The sequence below is a fragment of the Helianthus annuus genome, chromosome 13 (assembly GCF_002127325.2).
Source record: "Helianthus annuus cultivar XRQ/B chromosome 13, HanXRQr2.0-SUNRISE, whole genome shotgun sequence".
NCBI lineage: Eukaryota > Viridiplantae > Streptophyta > Magnoliopsida > Asterales > Asteraceae > Helianthus > Helianthus annuus.
The window spans coordinates 152,125,553-152,152,604 of record NC_035445.2 but is presented as its reverse complement, the minus strand read 5'-3'; the positions used below and the strand labels follow the sequence as shown (position 1 = coordinate 152,152,604).

At 36.2% G+C, this 27,052-nt stretch overlaps 2 protein-coding genes across 10 annotated transcripts; both read left to right on the top strand.

Annotated features, from left to right (window-relative positions):
* Positions 1-3,225: 3,225 nt before the first annotated feature.
* LOC110899851 (endonuclease V) lies at positions 3,226-8,326 on the top strand. Of its 9 annotated transcripts, none has more exons than XR_004876365.1 (9): positions 3,233-3,375; positions 3,445-3,709; positions 4,940-5,002; positions 5,196-5,235; positions 5,779-5,843; positions 6,468-6,584; positions 6,675-6,720; positions 7,864-7,988; positions 8,165-8,326. XR_004876365.1 is itself a non-coding variant. In XM_022146750.2 (8 exons), exons 1-8 carry the CDS (start codon positions 3,351-3,353, stop codon positions 8,204-8,206), a joined length of 750 nt encoding a protein of 249 aa, XP_022002442.1. In that variant the 5' UTR covers positions 3,226-3,350; the 3' UTR covers positions 8,207-8,326. The 9 variants fall into 9 exon arrangements, 5 of the variants coding, with proteins under 5 accessions (XP_022002442.1, XP_022002441.1, XP_022002440.1 ...); XR_004876364.1 differs by having other exon boundaries at positions 7,864-7,992; XM_022146750.2 differs by lacking the exon at positions 6,675-6,720 and having other exon boundaries at positions 3,226-3,379; positions 7,864-7,992.
* A 16,160-nt stretch (positions 8,327-24,486) lies between these two features.
* Positions 24,487-25,317, top strand: LOC110902030. Its single transcript, XM_022148772.2, has 5 exons — positions 24,487-24,498; positions 24,577-24,651; positions 24,750-24,827; positions 24,891-24,977; positions 25,055-25,317. The coding sequence occupies exons 1-5, from the start codon at positions 24,487-24,489 to the stop codon at positions 25,265-25,267; spliced, it is 465 nt and encodes a 154-aa protein (XP_022004464.1). The 3' UTR covers positions 25,268-25,317.
* Positions 25,318-27,052: the final 1,735 nt, after the last annotated feature.

Below are 27,052 nucleotides of genomic sequence, written 5' to 3'. Positions count from 1 at the left end.
CTTCCGCTGTGCTATTATGTGTATGTTTAACCATGATGATATCAACTACGTCACGATACTCCCCACCGGGACCACCGGTAATACGTGGAAATATCGGGGTGTGACAGGGGCCCAACATCCTTGCTGGCACACATGTCCGGTCCCTGGCTCTGATACCATCTGTAACAGCCCAGCGTAACCGCACCATGATATTGTCCGCTTTTGCAGCCAACACGCCCTAAGCGCCTACCCCTCACGGTTTTAAAACGCGCCATGACGGTGAATGTATCAAGTCCCTTATAAGGAAGCATTCGTTCCCCTTCACAACCAATGTGGGATGTTACAACCAGGATGGTGGTTTTGGTGGAGAGAGAATGTGTGTGTGATGGTAGTGGAGAAGTTGCAAGTTGAGGGAAAAAGATGGAAAATAGACGGTGGGTATTTGCGTAATTTATTTACTTTTTTTTAAACTAAGGGTAATTTGGTAATTTTATATGTACTTAATTGGAGCATTTAACGACGTTACTTTTTGGGTTTTGAGGGAAATTTACTTTTTTTGAATGGCGGATTAGCTGGATTTTTAGTTTACTCCAAAGGATCACTATATGCTGTTAAAATTCTCACCCTAAGTTTGAATCTGGTGCTCACCCTTTACATAATGAGTAAATTACAAAAATCGTCCTTTATGTATGCTACTTATTGCAAACTGTGTCCTTTGTCTTTAATAAGTACAAAGACCATACTCGATGTTTGCAAGCCCTCGCACATTATGTCCTTTAGCCCTAACCCAGTTAGTTTTTATGGTTAAATATGACCAAATGGACCCCACATGAGGGTGTTTTGGTCATTTTACCCTAAGTACTAAAATAAATAATAAAAAATTATATATATAGATATATTTATAAATTATACATACACTCACATAAACACCTCTCTCTCTCTCTCACACAACACACACACAAGCTCTCTTTCTCTAATTGTCGGACCACCACTACCACCAGACCGACCACCACCGCCATACACCTCACCAGACCACTGCCACCACCTGCACACACCCCACCTCCACACCCCCACCGTTGAATCGACCGGTACCTAATGTGGATTGGGCTATGTATGACTTAATTTACAATTTTACCCACAAATAAACACATAATGGAAGGAAGTATAACACGCTCTGATTGCAACAACTGCCAACTCCGTCGTCGCCACCAGCCGCTCATCCGGTACCTTTTAAATATTGTGTCATTTGTCTAATTAATCGACTGTATGATGAATTACGCCTGAAAATATGTTTCCCTTTATCAATTAGAAAAAAATAGGTTATATAACAACCCTCGGTAAACCGACACCCTTATAATTTTTCCGACACCCTAAAATTATTTAAAATATCCCAATATGCCTTATATTACACCCATATGTGAAAACCGAGCCCAAAATAGATTATAACATATAAAATAAATTAAAAACAATAAATCTTAAGCTGAGGCGGGCCGCGTAGGACCTCACCTCAACTTTACGCGGGCGGTATTAAAGCTCATAGCTGGATTCGGTGAAACTTAAGTTCAGGCGGGCCGCGTAAGATCCCGTTTAAGTGTACGCGGGCCGCGAGAGACCTACAACACGGAGACACCCTGAGCCGACACGTGTCGACATCGTGGCGGGTCTACAAGCTGACCCAGCTAAGCTACTATGTTGACCAAGGTTGACGCAGGCCGCGTAACCTTGGCCTGTGCTTTACGCGGGCCGCGTGGAGACCAGATTTCAGCCCTATATAAGAAGGCAACGGACCTTCAGTTCCGATCGTTCATTTTCTTTCTTTCAATCTAAATTTCTGTAGGAAGTTATTATACCCGGGTATTATACCCCCTAAATAGCGAGGTTCTGCTACGATGTAAGTATTACAACCCCTGGAGACGTATTAGATACTCTGCCCGATTGATCTAGGGTTCCGTAACGGCTGTCGTGGTTCTGCCCGACGTAGTCGTTGGAATGCCGTCTCGGGGAGGGTATTACAAATGTTAAAATGGGTTATTATACTAACACACGTGCATTTGTGTAATTTTTAGATTAACACCAGGAAACCCTAAAGGATAATCTAAAACAGCAATGTGAGTTGATCCACCTTTTGTAAACCTTTATGTTAATTGTTTTTACAAAACCTTAAATACCTTTCCATGCGAATAACAGTTATTGAGTATTTGTAAGAATACAATTATTGTGGGTATGTTGGGGTTTTGTATACAAAATTTGTCACCTCCTGGTCAAGGAGTAACATTTCCACAAGTCAGGTCTGACAGTACCGACGGGTGATAATTGATATAACTTGGAAACAAATGTAATTGCGGGATCGCCCTCAATACTGTTCACTGTGACTTTTTATTTAAACTTGATTAAACTGGGATTCACTCACCAGTATTTCCCACTGACAAAATGTTTTTAAAACGCGTTTCAGGTAACAAAATGTGAAAGCCAAATAGAAGCCAGCTGGACAGCACTGGAGGTTTGGAAAAGTGGCAATAAAGTTACCTAATAAAATAAATGTTTTTATTAAATAAAATAGGATTTATTCCTATAAAATGTGTGTACTGAAAACTTGGGTTTTACCCATGTATTTAATATTATAAAATGTGGTGGTTTACTCTGATTCAATATTTCCTAACTACGGTCCTGATGAAAATTTCCGCTGCCAAATTGGATAATAACGTGATACTACCGAAACTGGCTCGCGGCCGCCCGTTCCCAGGGATCAGGGATCGGGGGTTGCGACAGGTTATAATTGCCTTTTTTGTTGCATATTGTGGGGTGGGTGGTGGCGGTGGTGGGGTGGTGATGGTTCTAGAGAGAGAAAGTGTGTGTGAAGTGAGAAGAGAAAGGAGACAAATCAGTAATGGTGGTGGCATGTAAAGTGGTGGTGGTAGGGTAGGTGGTGGTAGGATAGTTTGAGAGAGAGAAGGCGAAGATGGGTTAATAATAGTTAATGTCTGTATACATAAATAATTTTAAAATTGTTTTATTTACTGTTTTTATGATTATTTATTTTAACGTTTAGGATAAAATGACCAAAATACCCTTGTGTGGGGTTGACTTAATCAAATTTAACCATGAAAACTAACTTTGTTATGACTATCGGACATGACCGAGTTTGCAACATCAAGTACGAAACAAAGAACACACTTTACGATAAGCAGTATAAATGACGATTTTTGTAATTTATTGTTACATAATTTACGCTTAGAGGATCGAACATGAGACTTTACCGGTTTTCAATACGAGTGTTGTACCGATATTATTTTGTGTAAAGTTGTAAACACTGCATCTTGTCAAACGCATGGAGGGATCTTCTACGTCATCGTCAACCTTTCATTTATCCGATGACCATCATAAGAAATGGGTTGAGTAAGTAAGCATCCTCCGATCTCCTCACCTCTTTCGTTCATTCCTCTTGAATCTCACATATCCAATTAGGGCTCAGGACACGTTAAAGAGGAAATTAATCACTGAAGACGATTACAACTGGAAATTGGGGGAATCAGAAGAAGATGAGAGCAGTGGAGTACAAGTGTTGAAGTATATAGGTGGATTTGATATCAGTTTCTCTAAACATCACCCCTCTTCAGCCTGCGGAACTCTCGTTGTTTTGGATTTCAAAACCCTAAATGTTGTTTATGAGGATTCCTCAATCGTTACGATCGATGTTCCCTATGTTCCTGGATTTCTTGCCTTCAGAGAGGTATATGCCTCTTCATTTTACTTCAATTTTATCATTAATTTTACTGTGATTTTGAGTTTATATCTTCATGTTGTTCAACTCATGTTTAGGTCAATCGTTAGTAATTTGATCTCTGTAACAGAAAATGAGAAAGCTAAATTAGAATACTTATTTCAGCATGAACGGATTAAATCATTTTACATGGTTATGATCATAGTTGTCAATAGCGAGTTGTAGCGATAATAGCGACAATTTATTTATTTTTTATTTTAATTTAAATAGCAATTAAATATAGCTATAAAATAGCTGGATTTTAGGTTTTTGTTAAATATACATATAAATTAGCATATATACCAAGGCATTTTGATATAATATACATATAAAATTTTTGATTTTTTCTAGTGTATCGCTATTTATTAAACATCCGCCCGCTATTTATCGCTATTCGCTATGTAGCATATAGGTACCCTATCGCTATTTGTCGCTATTCGCCATTAATAACTTTGGTTATGATATGTACCAATCGGTTTATAGATGACCCGTTGAGTGGGTATTGGGTAAAGCTCAAAAGAAAATTAGCAAGAAGCCAAGAAGCAAGACTTGAGATAATCTCTACTTTTCATTCATACCCTTCACTTCAAGTTATGTACAATATATAACCTTGCAAAGACATAAAAGTTCCTAATAATTAGGGAAACATGGAAACATGCATATGCAGAATATGTAAACTTGCAACATATGCAAACGTGTGAATAGGCGAATAGCTTCTAGAAAGACATATTCTTCGGTTGATGACACGTATCATTCCTCCCCGCTCAAACTATCCTTGTCCTCAAGGATGGACTCGGAAAATACTTGGTGATATGCCATGGAGGCCGCCACTCCGTTAACCAATTGGTCCTAAGAAAACGTGCAACATAAAGGGAACAAACTAATTGCAATGCAGATGCATGGACTTTGTGGATTCACCGAATAAGGCACACATCAGGTTACCATAAAAATGAAAGTGTTCTTCAAGTTCTGCTTGTTTTCTGATGTCTAACCGCTACTAACCGTCGTCGCCGCCACCACCACCAAAGAAAAACCTCTGTTTGGATAGGATTTGGCTCTGTAATCTTTTCTAATGCCTTCCTAAGAATATCGTAATTGCCTAACATGACTTGTTCATGAGTCAAACGGAGTACTTACTATAACTGCAAGTGAAGTTAGTCTGATAACTAATAACTTACATTGTTTTATTGTAATATGCAGGCTCCAGTATTTGTACAACTTTTGAAGAAAATGCAGGATTCTTCTCATTCTTGCTACCCTCAGGTGCTGCTTGTCTCTGTGGTTTGATCGTAGCCTTTCTTTTTTCTGCAACATGTGACTAAATGATAAGCTATGCATGCAGCTACCAAAAGTTAATTTGACACGTGTACACAGAATCTGAATCTCATTATCAAGTTTACTCTTTGAAGCCACTTTTTTAACTAACTTGACATCTTTTTCTTTTTGTCATAATCAGTTGTTGATGATCGATGGAAATGGAATACTTCATCCTAGAGGCATGTGCTTCTGTTAAAGCTATCTTTGTAGCCTAAATTCTGGGCTTTGTTTGGTGTGTCCTTATAGTTGGGGATCTAATGCTTTTGGTAGTTAAGGTGATTTTGATGGTATTAGATAAAACGACTAGCCAAATTTTTGTTTGAAATTTCCAATTTTTTTTCTGCTAATTTAGGGCTTAAGAGGGCTTTTGGTATATCACAGCCTTAAAATAAAACGGTCTTCTTTTTCAGTTATTTCAAGCGACGTCGACTTCTTATTTTATTCCAGAACAATCATGATTCACATTAGTTTTTACTTGAGAACTTGATAGTTTAAAACCAACAAAAATAGTATGTAAGAAAGCATGTTAAGATCAACTATACGTGTAAAAGAAAGTACGTTAAGAACGTGAATGATTAACCACACAGGTGAATTTGTACCTAATTTTGATAGGTTGCCTTCCTCATATCGTTGGTTTTAATACGTGACAGAATGGTGAGTGATTATTTTCTACACCATGTTGGTATCAAGTATGCTGCATTTATTAAACTTTTTATATGCAGGCTTTGGCTCAGCTTGCCATCTCGGTGTTCTTGCTGATCTCCCCACAATCGGCGTAGGGAAGAATGTAAGTCATATTAAAGCTACTAATGGATCCATCATTCTTGTGATCTTTATATTTGTATCTAGGGGTGTAAACGAGCCGAGCCGAACCCGAGCCCAACTAGGCTCGAGCTCGGCTCGTTATGTTTGTATCGCTTGGCTCGGTTCGAGCCTACTTCTCTGAGCTCGAGCTCGGCTTGTGAGTAAAACCCAAAGCTCAAGCTCGGCTCGAGCTATTTCGAGAACAACCTCAAATGAGCTAAAAGCTCGTCTCGAGCTCGTTTCAACAGCGATTAAGCGAGCCAAAGCTCGGCTCGAGCTCGGCTCACCAATGTTATCATCATCATTATTATATTATATATATAAAAAAACTAAAATTCTGTTTAGGCTCGTTTGGGCTCGCGAGCCTAAACGAGCTTTGTATTTCAGGCTCGAGCTCGGGCTCGATAACTAAACGAGCTCTATTTCAGGCTCGAGCTCGGGCTCGTTAAGGCTCGACTCGTTCGAGCTTTTAACCGAGCCGATCACGAGAGCTCTCGAGCCTCTGGGCTTGTTTACACCCCTATTTGTATCCTAGTCCAGTACTTGTCATTTTGTTTTCAAATCATACAAGTCTTGAGTGATTATTTTATCTTTCTTGTCTAGACAGTTGCATCATGTGGATGGTCTTACCAACTCCAGAGTAAGGGAGCTTCTAGAAGCTGAAGACAACTTCAACGTAGGCTTCATCCCTTTAGTTGGGGACTCAGGGAACACTTTAGGAGCAGTAAGATATCATCTGTAATTTCAATCCTTTCAACCTTTTTATAAAGGAAACATTACAAGTTTTGTCCTTTATCTTTATACCACTTTTCAGGCGGTGTCCTTTTTAAGGAATGTTGACAGGCGGTGTCCTTTACTAGGTATTTTGTTGCAAGTTTAGTCCTTTACACCCAACCCAGTTAAAAAACCCTGTTAATTGTTGACAGGCGGTGTCCTATACTAGGTATTTTATTGCAAGTTTAGTCCTTTACCTAGGTATTTTGTTGCAAGTTTAGTCATTTACACCTTGGTTTAAAAAAGCGCGCTTCAAGCGCGCCTGAGGCGATGAAGCGATGAAGCGATCGGAAAAACGCTTTTTTGGCTCTGAAGCGCTGCATTACATGAAGCGAGCTGAAGCGAGCTTTAAGCGGTGAAGCGTTGAAGCTGTGAAGCGACGCTCCAGCCAATCAGATCACTATTTGGGCCATTTTTTAATATTTGGGCCATTTTTTAAGCGACAAATTCCGGCGACGGAGTTGGAAACCAGGGAGAAGGGGGAAGAAGAAGAAGAGAGATGCTGACGGCTGCGTATATGTCTTTTAGGTTTTTAGGGTTTTTATAAGTTAAGGTTTTTAAACATTTAACCCCTCTATCTTTCATTAGTTTACATTCAGTCCCTAAAACTTCTAACTTTTTACTTAAAAAGTGTAAAGATAGTTTGTCTATTTAAACATTTAACCCCCTCTATCTTCAGTAGTTACATTTGGTCCTTAAACTTTTTAATTTATGCATAAAAGTACAAAATTAACATTATAAAATACATATATATAATATGGATAGCTATTTTTTATACATATATATATAATTAACATTATATATAATTATATATAATATGGAGAGCTTCGTATACGTGAAGCTCTCGCTTCGCGCTTGAAGCTTCGCTTAAAGCTTTTAGAACCAAAACGCTTCGGAGCGCTTCGCGCTTTTTTAAACCAAGATTTACACCCAACAATTAACAAGGTTTTTTTAACTGGGTTGGGTGTAAAGGACTAAACTTGCAACAAAATACCTAGTAAAGGACACCGTCTGTCAACATTCGTTAAAAAGGACACCGCCTGAAAAATGGTATAAAGATAAAGGACAAAACTTGTAATTTTTCCTTTTATAAACCTTGATGCTTTTCATTGTGTTTTGTGAAGCATCCAAATATTATTGTGTCTGATCTCAATGAAGAACTGCTTATGATTTTTACAAGCTACATAAAGATACAGGAGTTTATTTATTAATTTGATTTTGTTTTGCAGGCATTACATTCAAGTAAAGGGTCATTTAAACCAATATTTGTTTCAGTTGGCCACCGCGTATCTCTTGCTTCTGCTGTTGAAATCGTTAAAAGAACATGCAAATACCGTGTGCCAGAGCCCATCAGGCAGGTAAATAATCATATTCTTGAAATATTTAAGTAAAATTTTCTGCATGACAATAAACCGTATACTTGACTTTATTTTCATATATCAAAATCTAGATGTCAGCAGTTGAATTGTATCCTTCTAGCTAGCACAAATTTTTAAGTTTTAACTCATGTTTACCTTCATTGGACTTTAGGCTGACATAAGATCAAGAGACTATCTTCGGAAGCATCATTGAAGGTTACAATAGGTGCTGTCATTGTATTATTCTAATAATCTTCTTTCTTGTTGTTTGAAAAGTTCACTGTTTATAATTAATATCTGATTTATGAATATAAAAGCTAAGCATCTGGGTTAACGGATTAGGATCAAATACAAAGGCTCCTAATTGTAAGAAGGGTACACAGGCTCCTAAAAAAACCCACTAAAAAAAAAAACTTAAACATCCACCACCACCCAAAAACCAAAACCCCCACCCCCACCCACCCCCTCCCCCATCACCCACCCAATTTTTTTTTTATTTTTGCTGAGGGGGTGTGGGGTGGGGGTTTAGGTTTTTGGGTGGTGGTGGGGTGGGGTGGGGTGGGGGGTGGGTGTTTAGGTTTTGGGTGGTGATGTAGTGGGTTTAATTTTAGGTTATTGGACACTTGTCACTCTATAAATCCTTCTTACACTTCTTACAATTAGGAGCCTTTGTAGAATAACTTGACCCCTGGGTTAACATTGTATAAGATGATCATTGGCTGCAAGTCTAGAACCTATGTTGAAAACTGAGTAGGTACCTTCCATACATCCAGACGTGTATATAAAACATAACAAAACTACATGGTTTTGATTAAAACTATGAAAACATGTGTTCCAAATGTGATATTTCCTCTCTTGCATTTCTATCACCGATAATTTAGAAACCATATTTCTGATTACTGTTAACATCAACATTTGAATTCAACATAAATTCTTCATTCTCTTGAATATACCTTTTCACCATTAAATCATGAAATTCCATACCCCTCCCTTAGTTCTTTTCACCCTTGCAATATCGTTATGTTTACCATTAATGCAAATAGTGAACGAAGTAGTGGGACTGCAACCCACCCTCTGGGGTAGCCCAGTTGGCCAGCCTCACCCACCCTCTCCCTAGAGGGCCCGGGTTCGAATCTTGGTGTCCACAACCCACGGCCAAGCTCTTTGCTCTCGGTTGGGTATTCACCCCCAGGCAGCTATGGGGCTAAGCTAGCTTGTGGAGTGTGATCACTCCAGCGGTTGGGAGGACCGTGGAATATCCCCCCCCCCCCCCCCCCCCCACAGTGGGACTGCAACAGTTTTTCATATTTGTTGATTATATTGTGAGTGTTAAGGTATAGAAGGTCCTTAAGTTCTTTGTTACATGGATCTGCATCAATCTGAGTTTGAATTCTTCCAATTTCTTAATTTTAAGTTGTTGATCTTTTTAAGTAGGCTGTCTTTTTTTCTAGATCAGCTTCATCTGTTTCTTGAGCATTTTCAGCTGACACTAAATCATAGGCTAACTCATCCATGGGTGTCAAATGATTAGCCTTTTCAACTTCCAGCCTTTAATCACCAACACTGCTGGAATTCCACTCTGCACTTTCTTTCTTGTGCAAATGCTCAATTCCTGCCTGCCTTTTCAGTAGGACTCCAATGCCTCACCTTTCTCCAACATCTCTCTTTCAACCGTTGCCGTCTTCTGAATCACATGTCAGATACACTACACCTTCCCTCCAACGTCACTCATTTTACCATTGCTTAAACATGATAGGTCTACCAGAAAAGATGTAGCCTACACTTTTGAGTTTAGTAATCTACAGGGGTAGCCCAAATCTGAAAGAAAGACGCAATAAAATGACTGTTATTGGCACCTATCTCCCATATCCCCCTTATATACCCTCAATCATGAAGTTAATATGAAGGTGTCTCTCAATCTCTATTTCATGATTTTAAATTGATCAACTGATTTATTTTGCTTTTTCTTTTAAAACAAACATTTTAAATATGATCTCTCATTGTTAAAATGGACATGCTTACCGATTATTATAAAAAAATGAGGAAGAGAAGGCATTGTTAAAATGGACATGATTATCGATGTCGTCCAATGTCGTTACGAACCAACCCAATTCAGACCGAATAACATCAATTAAAGGCCAACAACACCACTTGGCCACGCCCACGCCCACCAGTCTAATTATTTTTGCAAAATCCTTTTCATATAACCAAATTCGATTTTTTATATATATTGTTTCTGTTCTTATTTTTTTCTTCAACATATCTACCCCCATTGTCTTTATAACTAACCATTTTGGCCTCGAAGTCTAACCATTTTGGCACCCATGGTCTCTATAACTGACCAATTTGCCCCCCCATGATCTCTAGACTTAGGGGCCAAAATGGTTAGTTATAGAGACCATAGGGGCATATATGTTAAAAATTCTTATTTTAGGCTAATATAGTAAGAGTGATATAACCACATGGGCCAAGAACGTAATTTGCTCTTTTATATATACTAGATTTGTTGAAGTCGCGCGTTGCGTCGAAACAAAGCAAATGATAAGGTAAAACAAACGTTAATTGAAAAAGAAACATCTTGTTTAAAAAGCCAAACCGTCAGAAAATCTGTTCAGTTTATCATCGTACTGTTTTATAATAGCAAATAAATACTCTATTTTGAATAATGTTTGTTTTTAACAAAACTTATGCGGGAATGTTAAGGAAAAAACAAACTTAAGTTATTAATAAAAAATCTAATTAACTAAAAAAAGGAAATATGATTTAGAAAAAGGAAAAAAATGATTATTAAAAATAGAAAATAAGTAATAGAGGAAATATGGTTTAAAAAAAGAAAAAAAATGAAAATATGTTAAAAAGTGAAAATCAAATATAATAATTAAGTATTACACTATTAAAATAATAAATAATTAAAAAAACTATATATTATTATAAAATTAAAATTACTATTCATGAAGCTTTGTCAACAATATATATATATATATATATATATATATATATATATATATATATATATAATATAACTAGGTGTTGCCCCGCCCGCGTTGCGGGGCGATAGCCGAATAATTGTCAACCAATTAAAAAAACAGTGCCATAATTTTACTAGAAAGAAAAAGTAAAAAGAGTGCTAGGCAGCTCCTTGACACGATTTTTAGCTAGGGACAAAATCATATTTTTATTTTTATTTGGGGGAAAATCAAATTTTTTTCCCGAGGGTAAAATCCTAATTTTTAGTTAGGGGAAAACCATATTTTATTTTGCACCGGGGGCAAAAAAACGCAAGTTTGAATTGAGGGTGATATCGTAATCTTGAACCGAGGGGAAAATCGTAAATTTTACCTGGGGGCAAAAGCATAATTTTATTTTGAACTGGTGGCAAAGACGTAATTTTAAACTGTTGTAAAATCGTAATTTTGAGCCAGGGGAAAAACAAAATTTTATTTTGAACTGGGGCGAAAACGTAACTTTAAAGTGGATATAAAATAATAAACTGGTGTAAAATCGTAATTTTGAGCCGGGGGAAAAACAAAATTTTATTTTGAACTGGGGCGAAAATGTAATTTTGGCTAAGGGTAAAAGCATAATTTTTTTTACCGATGGCGAAATCGTATTTTTTGTTTAGCTGGGTGTAAAGTCATATATTTATTTTAAACTGGGGGAAAATCATAATTTTGAACCGAGAGTAAAATCGTAATTTTGAGGTAGGGGAAAACCATAATTTTATTTTTAGCTGGGGGCAAAGTAAATTTAAACTGAGGGTGAAATCGTAATTTTGCACCGAGGGAAAAATCGTAATTTTAAGCTGGGGGCAAAAGCATAATTTTATTTTTAACTGGGGGCGAAGACGTAATTTTAAACTTGGGGCAAAAACGTAAATTTAAAGCGGGTATAAATAAAAAGCTGATGGTAAAATCGTAATTTTAAGCTGCTGGCAAAGGGTTATTATATTTTTTAACTAGGAGAAAAACGTAATTTTAAACTGTTGGTAAAACCGTAATTTTAAAGTGGATATAAAATAATAAAATGATTGGTCAATAGAAGAGAGGCGGCCGCCCATTTATTCTCTACCATGATAAGACCATGTGTAGTGGTAACTTGTTATAATGCCCCCACCATGGGGCATTATCCGACACGTGGCAACCCAGTCAGCATGGGCCGTTATAGCATAAAGTGGTGTAGTGGGGATAATGCCCAAATAATGCCCCTTCTAATTATTAAAAAAAAAAAAAGAAAAAGCAACATTAATCCTATTGGCTAGTCAAACTTGTTCCCTGCCACCATTGGAAGTATCCGGCGTTTTCATTATAACGCCAAGGGTCCATTTTTGAATTTTTTTTTATTATAACGCCCCATGTAATGGAGGGGTGGGCGTTTTCGGGCGTTATTTTTGAAATTTAAAAAAAAAAACGCCCCACTACACATGGTCTAAATGTATATGATGAAAATCCTAAAAATTAGCTCCCATAATTTTATTTTTAGCTGGAAACACCATTTTCGTAAAAGTGAGAAAACCTCTGTTCTTATTTTTTTGGTAAATTACTTTTTGAGTACTTGTGTTTTAGTAGTTTTAACTAGTTGAGTTCAAAAGCAAAAAGTTTAACGACCTGAGTCCCTATAAGCATTTTCTTTAACCTTTTGAGTCCTTTTGAGTCCAAATTTTAACCTTTTGAGTCCAATTTTTTGGACTCAAATCATTATAAAATGAACAAAATTGAACTCAAAACGTTATAAAATAAATGGTTAGGGACTCAGGACGTTAAACTTTTTAATTTTGGACTAAAATGGTTAAAACCACTAAAACACAGAGACTTAAAAAGTAATTTACTCTAATTTTTTCTTCTTTATCGATAACAATCACAAAACCCTAAAAATTTGTTGAACTTCCAGCCGCAAACAATAAACCTCCTTTCTTCTTCTTTACAGCACAAGAACCTTAAAATATTAGCAGCGACACATGACCTTTTTCTTTCATATTCCTCTCTGTTCACCCACTCATCCTCCCTTATCGGTCACTACCACACAACAAAAATAACTAACAACAAACCGCCAGAACACCATCGTTGTCACCCGTCTGAACCACCGCGGAACCATCAAAGTGTCGTTTTCTGGATCTCCGGTGCAATACATCGTTTGACTTCCATCTTGACAAAGGTATGGTACTGCTCCGTTTGTTTATCCGTACACACTTAAAATGTCATACTCCTTTGATGTGGAACAAATATTAAGAATAGTTTCCAGCGAATTAAAGTGATAAATTGCTAAAATAATATACCAAAATTTTTGAGATTTTGGTTCTTCGCTGATTGTACGGTCCCTCACATTCATGGACACGAATTGTTTCATTTTCCTAGTCTTCTATTGTTTGTAAATCACTTATAGCTGGACAAATTGAAGCTAGCAACAACGAAAAATCTAATACCAAGATTTGTTGACTTATAATTTCAGCCACGCTCAGCATTTTTGTAAAATCTTTCAGAATATAACAACTGTTAATAAAATTTAGAACATACTCAACAAATTTGTAATAAATGTTAGAAAATCTTGACATCAAACAAGCATGGCAGCCGTCGGAACCCTAATTATCGCTAACCCCCAAGTCGGAAAACCCCCAAAACGGGAAAGCAAAGGGAAACAGGGATAGATCTGAAGCAAAACTGATGACCTCCTTGTCACCGTCGTGTACACCTTCATAGCTTGTTGGAAATGCGGGAGACTTGTACCGGAAATGGTGACCCAGTGGAGCGCCGTCGACTTCATGGGTGGAGCCACCACCAACGCTGTTATAGCCATACCTCCCTCGCCATCTTGTTCATCATTTCAAGTTGCGTCCTAAAGGGAGGGTGGCGGTGGGAAGGTGGCTGTGTAGGGAGGACGACAGTGGGAAGGTGGCGGAGAGGTCGCCGACGGGGAGGGTTGGTGGAGGGCGACGGCCGCTGTGGAGATGGCGGAGGTGGTGGCGCTGTGTAGGTGGCAGAGGTGAGAGGAGGTGTAGGGTTTACGTCTTATGCAATAAGAAAGGAAGAAGTAAGAAGAGGTGAGAAGACCCATTCTCACATCTGCATCAAAAAGAGGTCTCGCAAGCCCTTTTTAATAAATGTCTTCTGAAAATTAAACACTCTGCAAACCTAAACGTCTGCGCGTGGTCTGTGCGGCGCAGACAAAAGTATACTCGATGATGTGATATATCTTGTGTGTGGTCAATTGATAACATGGTCGAATCAACCTAAGTGATTGATCAAAAATCAAAAACCATAAGTTTCAAACCAACTGTTCCTGCGTTTGTTTGATTTTGTTGATGTTTTGAAGTGTGGAATGATAACCGGTTCTTAGGAATGTGTTGAACCAAAGAAATCAAACACATTGCTCGTGTTCATGTTAAAATCGATGTTTAACAGATGTTTTGTTAAAATTTTTAATCCTGATGGAAAATCAGAACCTAAAATGAATAGTTGTTTGGTTTTGTTAAAGGGATTGAAATTTTGAAATATAGACGGTTTCTTGGATGTGTTTAACTGATATTGGGGGTTTTCGAAATTGTTGGAATAGTTTTGAATAAACTGGGTTTCTGATTTGGTATGCCGGTTTCTGTTTCATCACATGTCATTTTGAGTTTTAATTTTTTAAAAGAATCAGGCGAAGAATTGAACTTAGGGACGAAGAATCCTTCTTCGTGAATATCTTCGACGAAGAACCCCTTAGAGACGAAGAACCATTCTTCGTTGGGCGAAGAACCCTTCTTCTCGAGTGTCTTCGACGAAGAACCATTCTAGTCAACGAAAAATAGATTCTTCTATGACTTCAGTTTTTCGTCAGAAGAAAGAAGAAGTCACGAAGAATAGTTGTTCGTGGTTACAGGTTATTCGTTCAAACAGTTCTTCGTGTAGGTGACTTTTGATTAAAACATGTGGTCCTTTGTGGGTTCATTCTTACACAATGTTCACAGTGAACATGTCTAAGTAAGTGTTTTGTGATTCTTCTCATTGTTTTGTGCATCTGTGTATAGGATGGCACGTAAAGAGCAGAAACGCAAACCAGCTACGAAGAAAACTGACAAGACGGAGGTTTTAATCATGTCCGAACCAAGGCACAACATGGTTGCTTATCTGGATCCGCAAGACAAGTTAGTTGAATTCAACGAGATAACAAAGTTTTTACGCGAGTCAAGGATTAATGAAGCAATTACACATCAAACGCCCGTGTACAAGACGTTGATAAAGGCATTTTGGGATTCGGCAAACATTATAGAAGTAGACGGAAAAGAAGTAATCCGCGGAAAAGTCAATGAGCTGGCTGTGGATGTTTCTGTTGAAATCCTTAACACCGTTTTACAACTTCACGATGATCCCGATGCTCCGTATTCTGTTCCGATAATGTGCCAACGTGGATGTTTATTGCGCATGAAGTGTGTGGATGATATCTTGGGAGGTCAGATCAACAAAGCATGGTTGCCGTTTCGATACAAGTTCTTGTTACACATTCTCATCCAATGTTTGAGCAATAGGCGAAGTGGTTATGACATGGCAAATAACGACTTAGTCGGACTGATGGTTGCTTTGGTATTGAACAAACCGTTTAGTATTTCAAAGTATATTTTTGCAAATATGAAGGAGAATTTGGGAAGAACAGGTGTTGGTGGCAGCAAGTTTTGGATGTATCCAAGATTTCTACAAATGATCATGAATGTGCAACATCCAAATCTTCCGAAGAGTGACAACGACGTTCTAAAGATTGATGTTATGTTGGAGCATTCGTTGAAGATATTTAGGGGTAAGACTGCTAAACGTTACAAGGAAAGTACACCTCCACGGAAGATGTTTGGTGCTTTGGCAAATACGGCATACGTTGCTCCGGAAAATGATAAGTGGCGTCATGATGACAGCCAGTCTGACAATGAGGAACCAACCTTGAAGAAGATGATTAAGGATAAATTTGGTCGGAAGAAAAGGAAAATCAAAATTTTTGGTGATAGTGATGACGAAAGTGATAACGGCGACGGTGATGACAAAGGTGGTGATGGTGGTGATGTTCGTGCAAGTGGAGCAAGTACTCCTGGTGGTGACAAAAGTAAACAACCAGGAGATGATGATGAATTGGATTCGGATGACATTCCAGCTGAACCTGGATATGAACACTACTTTGATGATCATGGTGTTAGACAAGTTCGACGCCTTTGTACGGATCAAGATGTTGATTATGTTTCGTCTGATACAGAATCAGAACGTCTGCGAAAGAAAAAAGCCGATGTTTGTAGAAAGAAAAAGAGTAAGAAAACAATTGCAGCATCATCAGTAGAGCCCACAATCACACAACCTGAAACCATATCAGAACCTGTACTTGAAGCCAACTTCAATCCACATTTTGCCTTCATAGCGGAGGAAACTGAAGCATTAATGACTTCCCCCACAGCAACAACTGAACCACCTCCTGTGACTAAAACTGCAACTGAACCACCTCCTGTTGTGACAACTCAAGCTGAACCACTACATGCTACTTCTTCTATTCAACAATACCGATCCACAACTCATCAACAAAGCCCAGAGCGTCGTAGTAGAATGTTCTCAGAAATGGATCAGGATGAGAAGGTGGATTTTCTATTTACACAATTACAAGCTGCAACAAGTCAGATGAATCAGCAATCAGAATTTATGTCTTCAACGAGAAACACGGTGATTAAACAACAGTCAGAGGTCAACGCATTGAAGGAAACTGTTGGAAAGCAACAAGCTGAGATTACACAGTTACGGGCTGAAAATGAACGGTTAAAGGTTGCTGATGCTGAAAGGGCAGCTCAATTGCAACAGATGCGGGCAACTGATAATGCTGGTGGTATTGAAATGAACATGTTGAAAGAACAAAGTGCAGCAGTGCAACAATTTGCAGAAACGTTTGCTGCCAAACATGATGACATGAGGCGATGGTACAACGAAAGAAATACCACACTGATAAATGGTTTTAATACCATTAAGGATGCCTTCGAGATGAGTAGGAAGCGGGTTAACACGTTATGGTCAGAAAGGTGCAAGGCACAAGAAGTTCTACAAAAGCGTGATCACGACAGTGAAGACCCAGGAAATCCTGATGCATCAGCTTCATCTGAACAACCCTAAGCAGATCGTGGTTACAGGTGTGTCATTCTGTAAGGTGAAGAATTAGAAGTAGGAGAGTTTGTGTCTGAACTCTCAGATGAACAGATTTTGGCTTTGAAAGAAATGAAGGTAGTAGACGATGCTACTATCGAAGCAATGCAACATCACTTGTAAACCCATCTTGATCCTCTGTCGAAACCTCTTTGAACTTAAAATGAAAAATGCTACAACATCACTTGTAAACCCATCTTGATCCTCTGTCGAAACCTCTTTGAACTTAAAATGAAAAACGATAAGCAACTCTATATAAGATGTATCGGTAGGCTCACAATCATTTTAAAGTGTGCAGAGTGCAGGGTGATATAAACATAATCGACTGAAGACCGTGAGGGAACCACTCATTGGCATATGGTCTTGGTACCGAAATTTCGTTTGATAGATTGCCGAGGTTTTGAGATACGTGGTCTTTATGCTGTTTATCATCTGGGTATCATGGTTGTTTCTTTTACCGAAAACAACGGAGACGCAAGTCTAGAACTCCCATGATGCCATACATACGTGTACATACTATAGATACATGTATATAATACATGATGCATACGACCATCAATAAGTGATAAAAATATCATAATTACCCCTGAATAAGTGATTCTAAATCACATCTATCATCCGAGAGTCAAGTTTGTCTCTTTGTCGGTAGGGGTGTTCAAAAAAATCCGAACCCGAAACCGAATCCGAAATATCCGAAATTCCGAATCCGAATAATCCGAGTTTTCGGATATCCGAAAATTCGGATACCCGAAAATTCGGATTCGGATTCGGATATCGATTTTGAAAAGTTTCGGATATTTCGGATATCCGATATCCGAATACTAAATAATGCTAATTTTTTATTATTTTATATATAAAATATAAATAGTCATGTTTCCTTATTTCCTTGTAAACCCTAGATCAAGATCTGATTCACACAAGACGCCATCTCTCCACCTCTCCAACTCGCTTCCTAGATCTAGATTTGTTCTTCAAATCTCGTTGATCTGAACTAGTACTTAATCGATCTTGTTGATTCCAATTTCGTCATGCAGTTATTCATCGACCGCGAGTGGAGAGAACTCATAATCATCGACGATTCGACGACAGTTTGAAGTCATGGACAACTGCCATATCTCTAGGGTTCTCTTATATGGTTCGACTGTTATTACCTCAAAACATTTAAGTCCGTTTGTTTAATCATCTTATCTTATTGTTTCTAGTTTATTCATATGAAGAATCACATCCCTGTCATCAATCCGGCAACCGAACTCATCATCGGTATTACCTCACTTCACTCTACACACACTCTCTTTCATCTACTTCGATGTTAACAGTTAACGGTTAAGATCTAGATCTAGGGTTAAAAAATATATTAGCTGAAACTCACATGATACGGGCTAAAAAAATATATTGGCTGAAACTCACATGATAGTCGCATTGGTCCTGAGTTGTGACTGGAAAAAAGGAAACATTTACAAATTGGTACTGACTCAAAGCTCTCAATCTTTATTTGAAGTAACATTTTGTTTTGTTTATTCTGGTTTCAACTTGCAACACTCCTAACTTTTTTGGGGGCTAAAGAAAAAAGAATCAAAATGTTTACTATATTATGTTGACAATAATTATAAATTCAAATGGTTATCCAATGGATGTTGCTCGCTTACCTGCGATATTGATGTAACTCGGCCAGTATTTTATATATAAATATATAAAATTATATTTAAAAAAAAATGGTTATCTGTTGAACTTTAAACTATTTAAGGGTTTTATATAAATATCCAGTGCATGTGTGAACAAGGTGGGTGTTGATTCAATAATTTATATAAATAAGAGTGAATATAGTTTATCCTAACAAAGTTGAATGGATCAAATGTTTACTATATTCACCCCTTTTTATATATAAATATCCTAACGAAGTGTATATTTTTTGTGTATTCAGCTTACCTTTTTGATATTTGTAGAAATTATTGATCAAAATAATAATAGTAATAAGTTATTGATTACATCAGCTTACCTTTTTGGTATTTGCTTATTAGATGGTTCTTACCTATTCGCTACTTCGTTAAATATAATTGTTAGTATGAGATTGTTTTTAATTTGTTACAGATTGTTTCCAATGGCCACTCCTAATGCAAGTAACTCCGACTGTGAGCTAGTGTCTGAAAATGAAGTGGTTTCTAAGGCTAAAGGAAAGAAAACGCAAAGGAAGAAACAAGATGGAAAATCCCCAAATGCACCCCGAAGTGCGCAAACCGTAAGTGAAACTCGATCAACGCGTGTGTCAAAAAAAAGATCATCTTGGTGGGATCATTTTATTGATAGTGATATGGCTGATAAAGCCGAGTGCATATATTGCCATAGAGCAATTGGTTGTGTATCACAAAATGGGACAACACCTTTAAAAAATCACATCAATAGTTGTAAAAAGTATCCACCAAATATTAATAAAAAACAAAAGTTGATTGATTTACATAGTGAGCATTTTAATATGTTTCAGTTTCATGTTTATCATATATCATTTTAGTGTATTTTTTCACATGGTGAGCATTTTAATATGTTTTTTTCTCTATTATATCATAGGTATGAAGGAGTTATCATTGGAACAACCCACCATTATCATTGATGAAATGGTTGATGAAAGTTATGAAACATCCGAAACGGCATAAGGTATCGGTTTGTTTTAATAAACTTAGTGATATATGTTAAAAGCAACTTATTGTTTGAGATGGTTTGTAGGTTTTGGATTTTAACAGGTTGTCACTGTTTTTGAGCATTGCTTGCTACTTGGAAATTTGGAATATGGTTCACTAGTTAGTAAAGAAATTCCTTTTCGTATTAATATTTCGATTTATATTTTACTTTAAATACATACATGTTGTGCACTTGTCTTATTACTTTTCCCTTTTATTTGCATTCAGGTTTTATGTTAGCTTGGAAGATGAGAGATGGATTGAATTTTGGGCTATCTTGTTTGGAAGATTATGTCTTTAGTTTTGAACAATGAATTATTTTATTATTATGTCTTTAATTTGGAACTATGTATTCTCTTTATTTGCCTTTTTTTGAACCCTTAGTATTTGGTTTGTATGTTGGACTGGACTAGTGGTTATGTAGTGTTAACTGTTAAGACTTTAATTTGAATTTGTTTTTGTTTTAAAATTCGGATATCCGTTTCACTATCCGAACAATATCTGAATTTCGGATATCCGAATTTTCGGATGGTGAAATTAAGTATCCGAAATTTTTGGATATCCGAATTTTCGGATATTCGGTTTTGAACGCCCCTATTTGTCGGTACGATGGTGCAAACGAAGATAATGCGAGATGACATCATCTTGATGATGTCACAAATATAAATTGAACTTTTCATGCATGTGGATGTCACGAAGTTTTTTGTCTTTGCATGAATTGAACTTTGTATGTATGTTCACGAAGATCATGCATGTGATAGTCACGAAGCATACAAGTCACGAAGAACAACTTCTTCTTCGTGAACATCAGTTGTTCGCAGATATGGAGGTCCACGATGGACTCTATGTTTAGTGGGCCTCACCATCTTTCGTGACCCATTCTATGTTTCGGATTGTTGGCTATATAAACAGACTTGCAGATAACTGAATATATAGTGAGAGTTTGTAGGAGCTTAGAGAGAGCGAGAGAGTTGTCGGAGTGCTTGTTTTGAATAAATCTTGTACCGAAACTCTGTCGATTTGAATACACAACTCGTTAAACGTTGAATCTTTGTATTGTGTTTACTCTCTTGCTCGGTTTGTGCCGTAACGGGAATCCCGCACTCGTTACGGTATCCGAAACTAGAAATCATTTTAGTCCGATGATCCGTATCAGGACCTACAAAAGAACATGCAAATACCGTGTACCAGAGCCCCTTCGGGAGATAAATAATCATATTCTTGAATTTATAAAAATAGAATTCTCTCTGCAAACAATAACGATATACTCGACTTTAGTTTCATATATAAATATATTAAAAGCTAGATGTTAAAATTGTAGGCAAAATATCAAATACAAATAAACTTAACCTACTAAACATACAAATTGAAGGAAAAGTAAAAAAGACAAGGTGTTTGTAATTACCACCAACTATCAAAGTTACTATACAAATGTGAACTCAACTAAAAATACCTAAAAAAATACAAATTTTTTAATATTTTTTATAAAAAATCGCTACGTTTTGTAAAAAAAAATTGCTAGTAAAAGTAGCGATTTTTTATAAAAATATTTTGTGTTTTTTTATTTTTTTTAGATTTTTTTAGGTTTTTGGGGGGTTTAGTTTTTAGCATTTTAGCTGGGGGGGGGGGGGGGTTACCTTGTCTTTTTGACTTTTCCTTCAATTTGTATGTTTAGTATGTTAAGATTATTTGTACAAGAAGTTTCCCTAGAATTGTATATATAAATATATTAGCACAAATTTGTTACTCATAGTTCACGTTCATTCGATTTAGGCTGACATAAGATCAAGAGACCGTCGGAAGCATTATTGACTCATTTTAGATGGTGATCTCTTGATCTAAATGCATTCTACCTACTTAGGCAGAAGGGTTTGGGGTTCATGGTTGGGACATGATTCGCCACGTAGGAACATGAATGGAAAGTTACACCACCCCCTTGCCTGATCCACCATGTTTCACGCCACGTAGGAACATGAATGGAAAGTTACACCACCCCGTTGCCTGATCCACCATGTTTCACACGGATTAAACCATGTCAACTATGGTCCTCTTTTCTATTTTTCAAGATTTTCTTTCCTTTTTCTTTAGACAAATATAAATTAAAATAAATAAGGGGATAGTGGTTTGGGCCATGACCACACCCTTAAGATAGTGGTTTTGGATGGTAGATTAGAGATGGGTGACATGACGTTGACGTAGAGGGTCATGAGAGTCATGACCACTTGGATGACTCATTGTATTATTTTTGATAGTTTCTTTCTTTTTATAAAAAGTTGATAGTTTCCAGTCTAGATATGCTTTATTACATGAATATGACTATGTGTTAAGACCATGGTTAGGCTCCGAGTACTCCCCGAGTACTCGCTACAAGGTAGGCCATAGTGCTAATTTTCCGCATTTCGATCGAAATTTTTTATATATACTATGTTTGGGCCGGGCTTGCCCAGGTTTTTTTTAGTGCCCGTGTTTTTCGGCCCTAGCACGTTCAACCGGCAAGATCCGCCACTGCAGTCCTAGCATGCCATGTTCACGATGGAATGAGCATGTCGGATGCCCTAATCGTTTTGACCGCAAATTCATGGCGATACGCAAGTCGCAAATCGTAAGGGGCATTTTTCTTAATGCTATCACGATACAAAAAGCTTCTTTTTTTAATTCAATAAGGCCATTTCAGTAAAATACGAAAATTGAAAATATAATAAACATAGCTTGTCGTTCCAACTGTTTATAGATTTTTTTTATCAGTTTTTTTTTTTTTGTCTTTTTAAAAAAAGTGTCCCCGTTGGAGGCTTATGCTATAGAGGATTATATCAATAATGAGGATTATATCAATAATTTTTCTTTTAAGTAAAAAATAATATTAACGCTAACACTTTTATCTAAGTTATTTATATAATATCAATTTGTAATATACTTAGGCTTTAAGTGGTTGTAACTTTTGCATTAATGGTGTTTAATGCTTAGTTTTGTTGTACCTTTATGTGTTGAGGTTGTACACTTTGATAAATTATTTACTATAAATTTGTAATAATTCTTGGCATTGTTGGTTGTAACTTAGTTTTTTTTTTCTATGTTTTACGTTTCGATCCAATTTCTTCGCATTAACACGCCGTAACGGGCGTACGTGTTTCAAAGATTTTACTTTGCTTTTCGTTTGGTGTTTTAACGATCTTTTCCAGTGTTAATGATCATCGACAATGGTGTAGCGTTGGTGTTACTTGGCATGGCTTTACGCCCCCGCCGCAACGCGGGGATGGTTTAATACTAGTTATCATAAATAAACAATATCTTTTAACTAACAAATTAATATTTGTTCTTTGAAAGGATAGTAACTGATAAAGTTTACGTCTTAGTAGCATTTACTTTAATGTATTTGTATTTTGAAAGAATAGAAACTGATAAAGTTTACGTCTTAGTAGCATTTACTTTAATGTATTTGTTTTATTGCACTGTAAACACGTCTTGCATTACATCATTATAATAAATATATGTACTATTTTGATGTTATTTTGTTATCTTGAAGTGTTAAGTTGAAGGATGTTTAAAAAAAAGACCAATGAGAGTAAATACGAGTTACGACGTGAAGGGTATAGTAATCGGTGATTGAGTGGGAGTAACCGATCTGTGACCACCCCCACTTGTTTGAGTCACCGAAATTCTATATTCTTATGTTCCCCTTAAAGTCAAAGGGAACAAAATGCAATCTTAGCCATTGGATCAAAATAAGATTAAATCCTGGCCCTAATAATTCAGAAAAAGCAGGAGCAGTTATTAAGATTGAAAGTTGACTTTTTTTAAATCCCATTTTGATTTTCACCTGAAATTCAGGCCACGATCTGATTTTAATAACTTAACAAAATTAAATAAAAAATCTTTATAAATTACTAAATTCCTTCTAGAAGTAGAGGTTACCGACAGTTTGTATGTTTGGGGTTCCAGTTTTGCATTTGACTTGGTAATCATCACAACTGACACCCCATGTTCTAATTTACCCCATGTTCTAATTTACAATAAAAGGTACTACGTTATATAACAACAATAACTTTTACCTTTTTTTTACAACGGGTTATTTTATAAAAAATAAAACAGTAAAAAGTATAAAACTTTATTGAAAGCTAAACATTGTGTTGCAAGTTTGCTGCCATGAAATGATACCTGAAAAAAAAAAAAAATCAGCTACATGAAAGTGTTAAGTCTAATAATTTTTAAGTGAAGGTGCATAATATTTTGGTTAAATTCTACCCAAAAAAAAATATACCATAAAAATATAGAGCCTAACTGCAAGTTTTAAATTATAAAAATTTATATTTATATAAACAACATACCGTCACTGAAAGTTGGAACTGATTATTAAAAGGAACAAAAAATTATGTATCTCGAACTGGACAGTTTTCACCTTAAATTATCAATTATTTTATAAAAACTGCAGATTGTCTAAATTATTTAAAGTCTTAACTGCAACCAAGTTTCAAAATTTTAGTTCCCTCCAAATTGTCCAAATTAGTTTTACAACATCCAAAAAAAAACACAGAAAACATGGGTAGAAGTTATTTTGTAGATCATGGGAAGAAGTTATTTAAAAACTGTCCCTAAAAGCAACTATATAAAGATGTAGATAGCTTAAAAAACAAACCATTCTTTTTCTCAAAATTGCTCTCTGGATGAAGTTTATTATCAAGAAAGAAATGCAGCCAAACGTAAGTCAATTCTGCAAATTTACCTACTTCCATTTAAACCTTTATATCTTACAATATTTTTATCTTTTGTATTTTAAGATGGAGCAAACTTACCGAGTTGAAAATTTTGATCCCAAAACCGACGAGAAAGAGCAGCAACACCTTGACTTACCTGTAAGTAAACATATTTAAATGTAATGTATTTTTTTCCAGTTCTACATATTTACCTACAATTTCTACTTTATAATCTTTTTTTATCTTTTCTATTTAAGACGGAGCAAACTTACCAAGTTGAAAAAGATGATCCCAAAACCGAAGAAGTCGAAGAGCAGCAACACCTCGAATCACATGTAAGTAAACATATTAAGAAATTCTGTAAAAGTGATATCTAATGATGTACTTTGATTTTGTAGAAACCTATAAAAAGAGTTGAGATAATTAAATGTGATGGAGAGCCAAGTCCAACCGCTTCAGAAATTCTACGTGAAATCAGTGAGCAGGTAAATCTGAATTTTAGCAGTGTAATATATTTTATTTTTTATGTCCACATTATTTTTTTAAATTGTTGTTATCTTAGAAACGAAAGTGTGACAAGCTAAACAAAAGGTTAGAGTCTCTTGCCACCTGGAATTGGGAAGAGGTTATCAATGTCAGCAGCGAAGATGATCCAAATCCCGATTATGAGATGGCTGATACTGCAGATTCAATGGAGAGTTTTTGGAAGAAATCTAAAATTCCACGAGTTGAAATACGTACCCGTGAACGAGTTGTTCAATTCGATTCCGTCTAAAGCTTTTCATGATTTAAAATTTTCCATTATGTATATACAATGATATAATTCCAGAATTTCGCTCACAAAAAAGGATTGATTTGTTATGAAGTTTTACTCTCATAACTACAATCAAAAGTTTAGTAGATACTGTTTGAGGTCATGTCCTTTAAGAGCCCAGATCTCCTCCCTATATGGATAGAGATTTGACTAATACTTTAATTTTTTAGAAGAAAAATAATTTTAAAATATATTTTTTTTCTTAAAGATGAAGATAATAGCTAGAAATTTTTTTTAAATATATAATTAAAGAACAGATCTGATCTGATGAACACGAAAACCCTAAGAGTATGAATCCCTTAGGGAATACTCTTAGGGAAATCCTTAAGGCCGTACGTCAGATCTGATGAACACGAAAACCCTAGCTCGTACAACATTGATAAATGGAAAATAATCATGATCAACATACACACTTTACATAGAATCGTTCATCAAATACACGACAAAAATTAGTACTGATTACCCAAATATGAATAAAAACAGTAACAAATCACTATATGTGTACATCACAACAGAAATAGATAAATCACATGATACATATTAAAACTTTAAGAACTGACCTTGCAAACTTTAAAAATCTGGAGCTGTGGTATCTTCGCCTTGAAGATTTAACCACACCACAACCACTTCCCTTGCGGCATCTCCGTAAATCCTAGATCTGAATGACTGAAAACGACCGAGATGATGACGATTTGATTTTCGGCGAGATTTTGGAGTTTTGATTAGGCGGAGGCTTGTGAGGTTTTGTTGGAGGTGTGCGCATCTTGAACTAGGGCAAAATTTGGAATGAGGTTTGTAGAAAAAGAGGTTAGGGTTTCGGAGCACCCATATATGTGTAGCAGACCAAAGCCCCAAAGCCCACTATAACACCTCCAACTTATTTGTTTAGAAAAAGAATTATGAGCCCATTTGACCTTAATTTGAATAATAAGCCCAAAGGCCATGATTATAATTCTTTTCTTAAAGGGATTAAATTATTTTTTTAATAAAATAATATGTTAACGAATTGGACTTAAGCTGAACTTCAATGAAATAGAATGTGATAATGTATGTTGAATTCGTATAATTTTGAAATTTTTAAATCAATATCTTCAACTACTATAATTATAATACTAGGTTATAACCCCGTGCATTACACGGGTTGAATAAATAAATTTTATATATTAAATAATAAAACAATATATCTTTAAAAATCTTCTTTATTGCACGAGTTGAATAAATATAAATTTATATATTAAATAATAAAAAATTATATCTATAAATCTTTAAAACCACGTGTATTACACGAGTTGAATAAATGTAATATTGAAATTGTTAATAACCTTTATTTGCTATGTTTTTCAAGGCATAGCATACGAAACAATTTCGATTAAAAAACTCACACATTTTTTTTTGTTTTAAACAAATAATGTTTTCTTTTATAATACAAATAATAAAATAGTTATTATATTATACCATTAATATGCCCGTCCACCGGACGGGTATAGAACTAGTTTTGAATGTTTTCGGTGTATATTCACCGATGCGGGAAGAGGGGGGAAGGAGGAGGGAGGGAGGTTTAATGGTGGGTCCCAATTTCAACCAATCGTAATTTTTTTTATTTTTTAACCTACTCAAACACCCTAGAGTGATTAACCATACCCCTTGATTGAGTGCAAAATGAGGAGTTGACATGGTATAATATTATTGGGTAGGATTTCACTCAATCACCCTAGAGTGATTAACCATACCCTCAACCCTAACTCA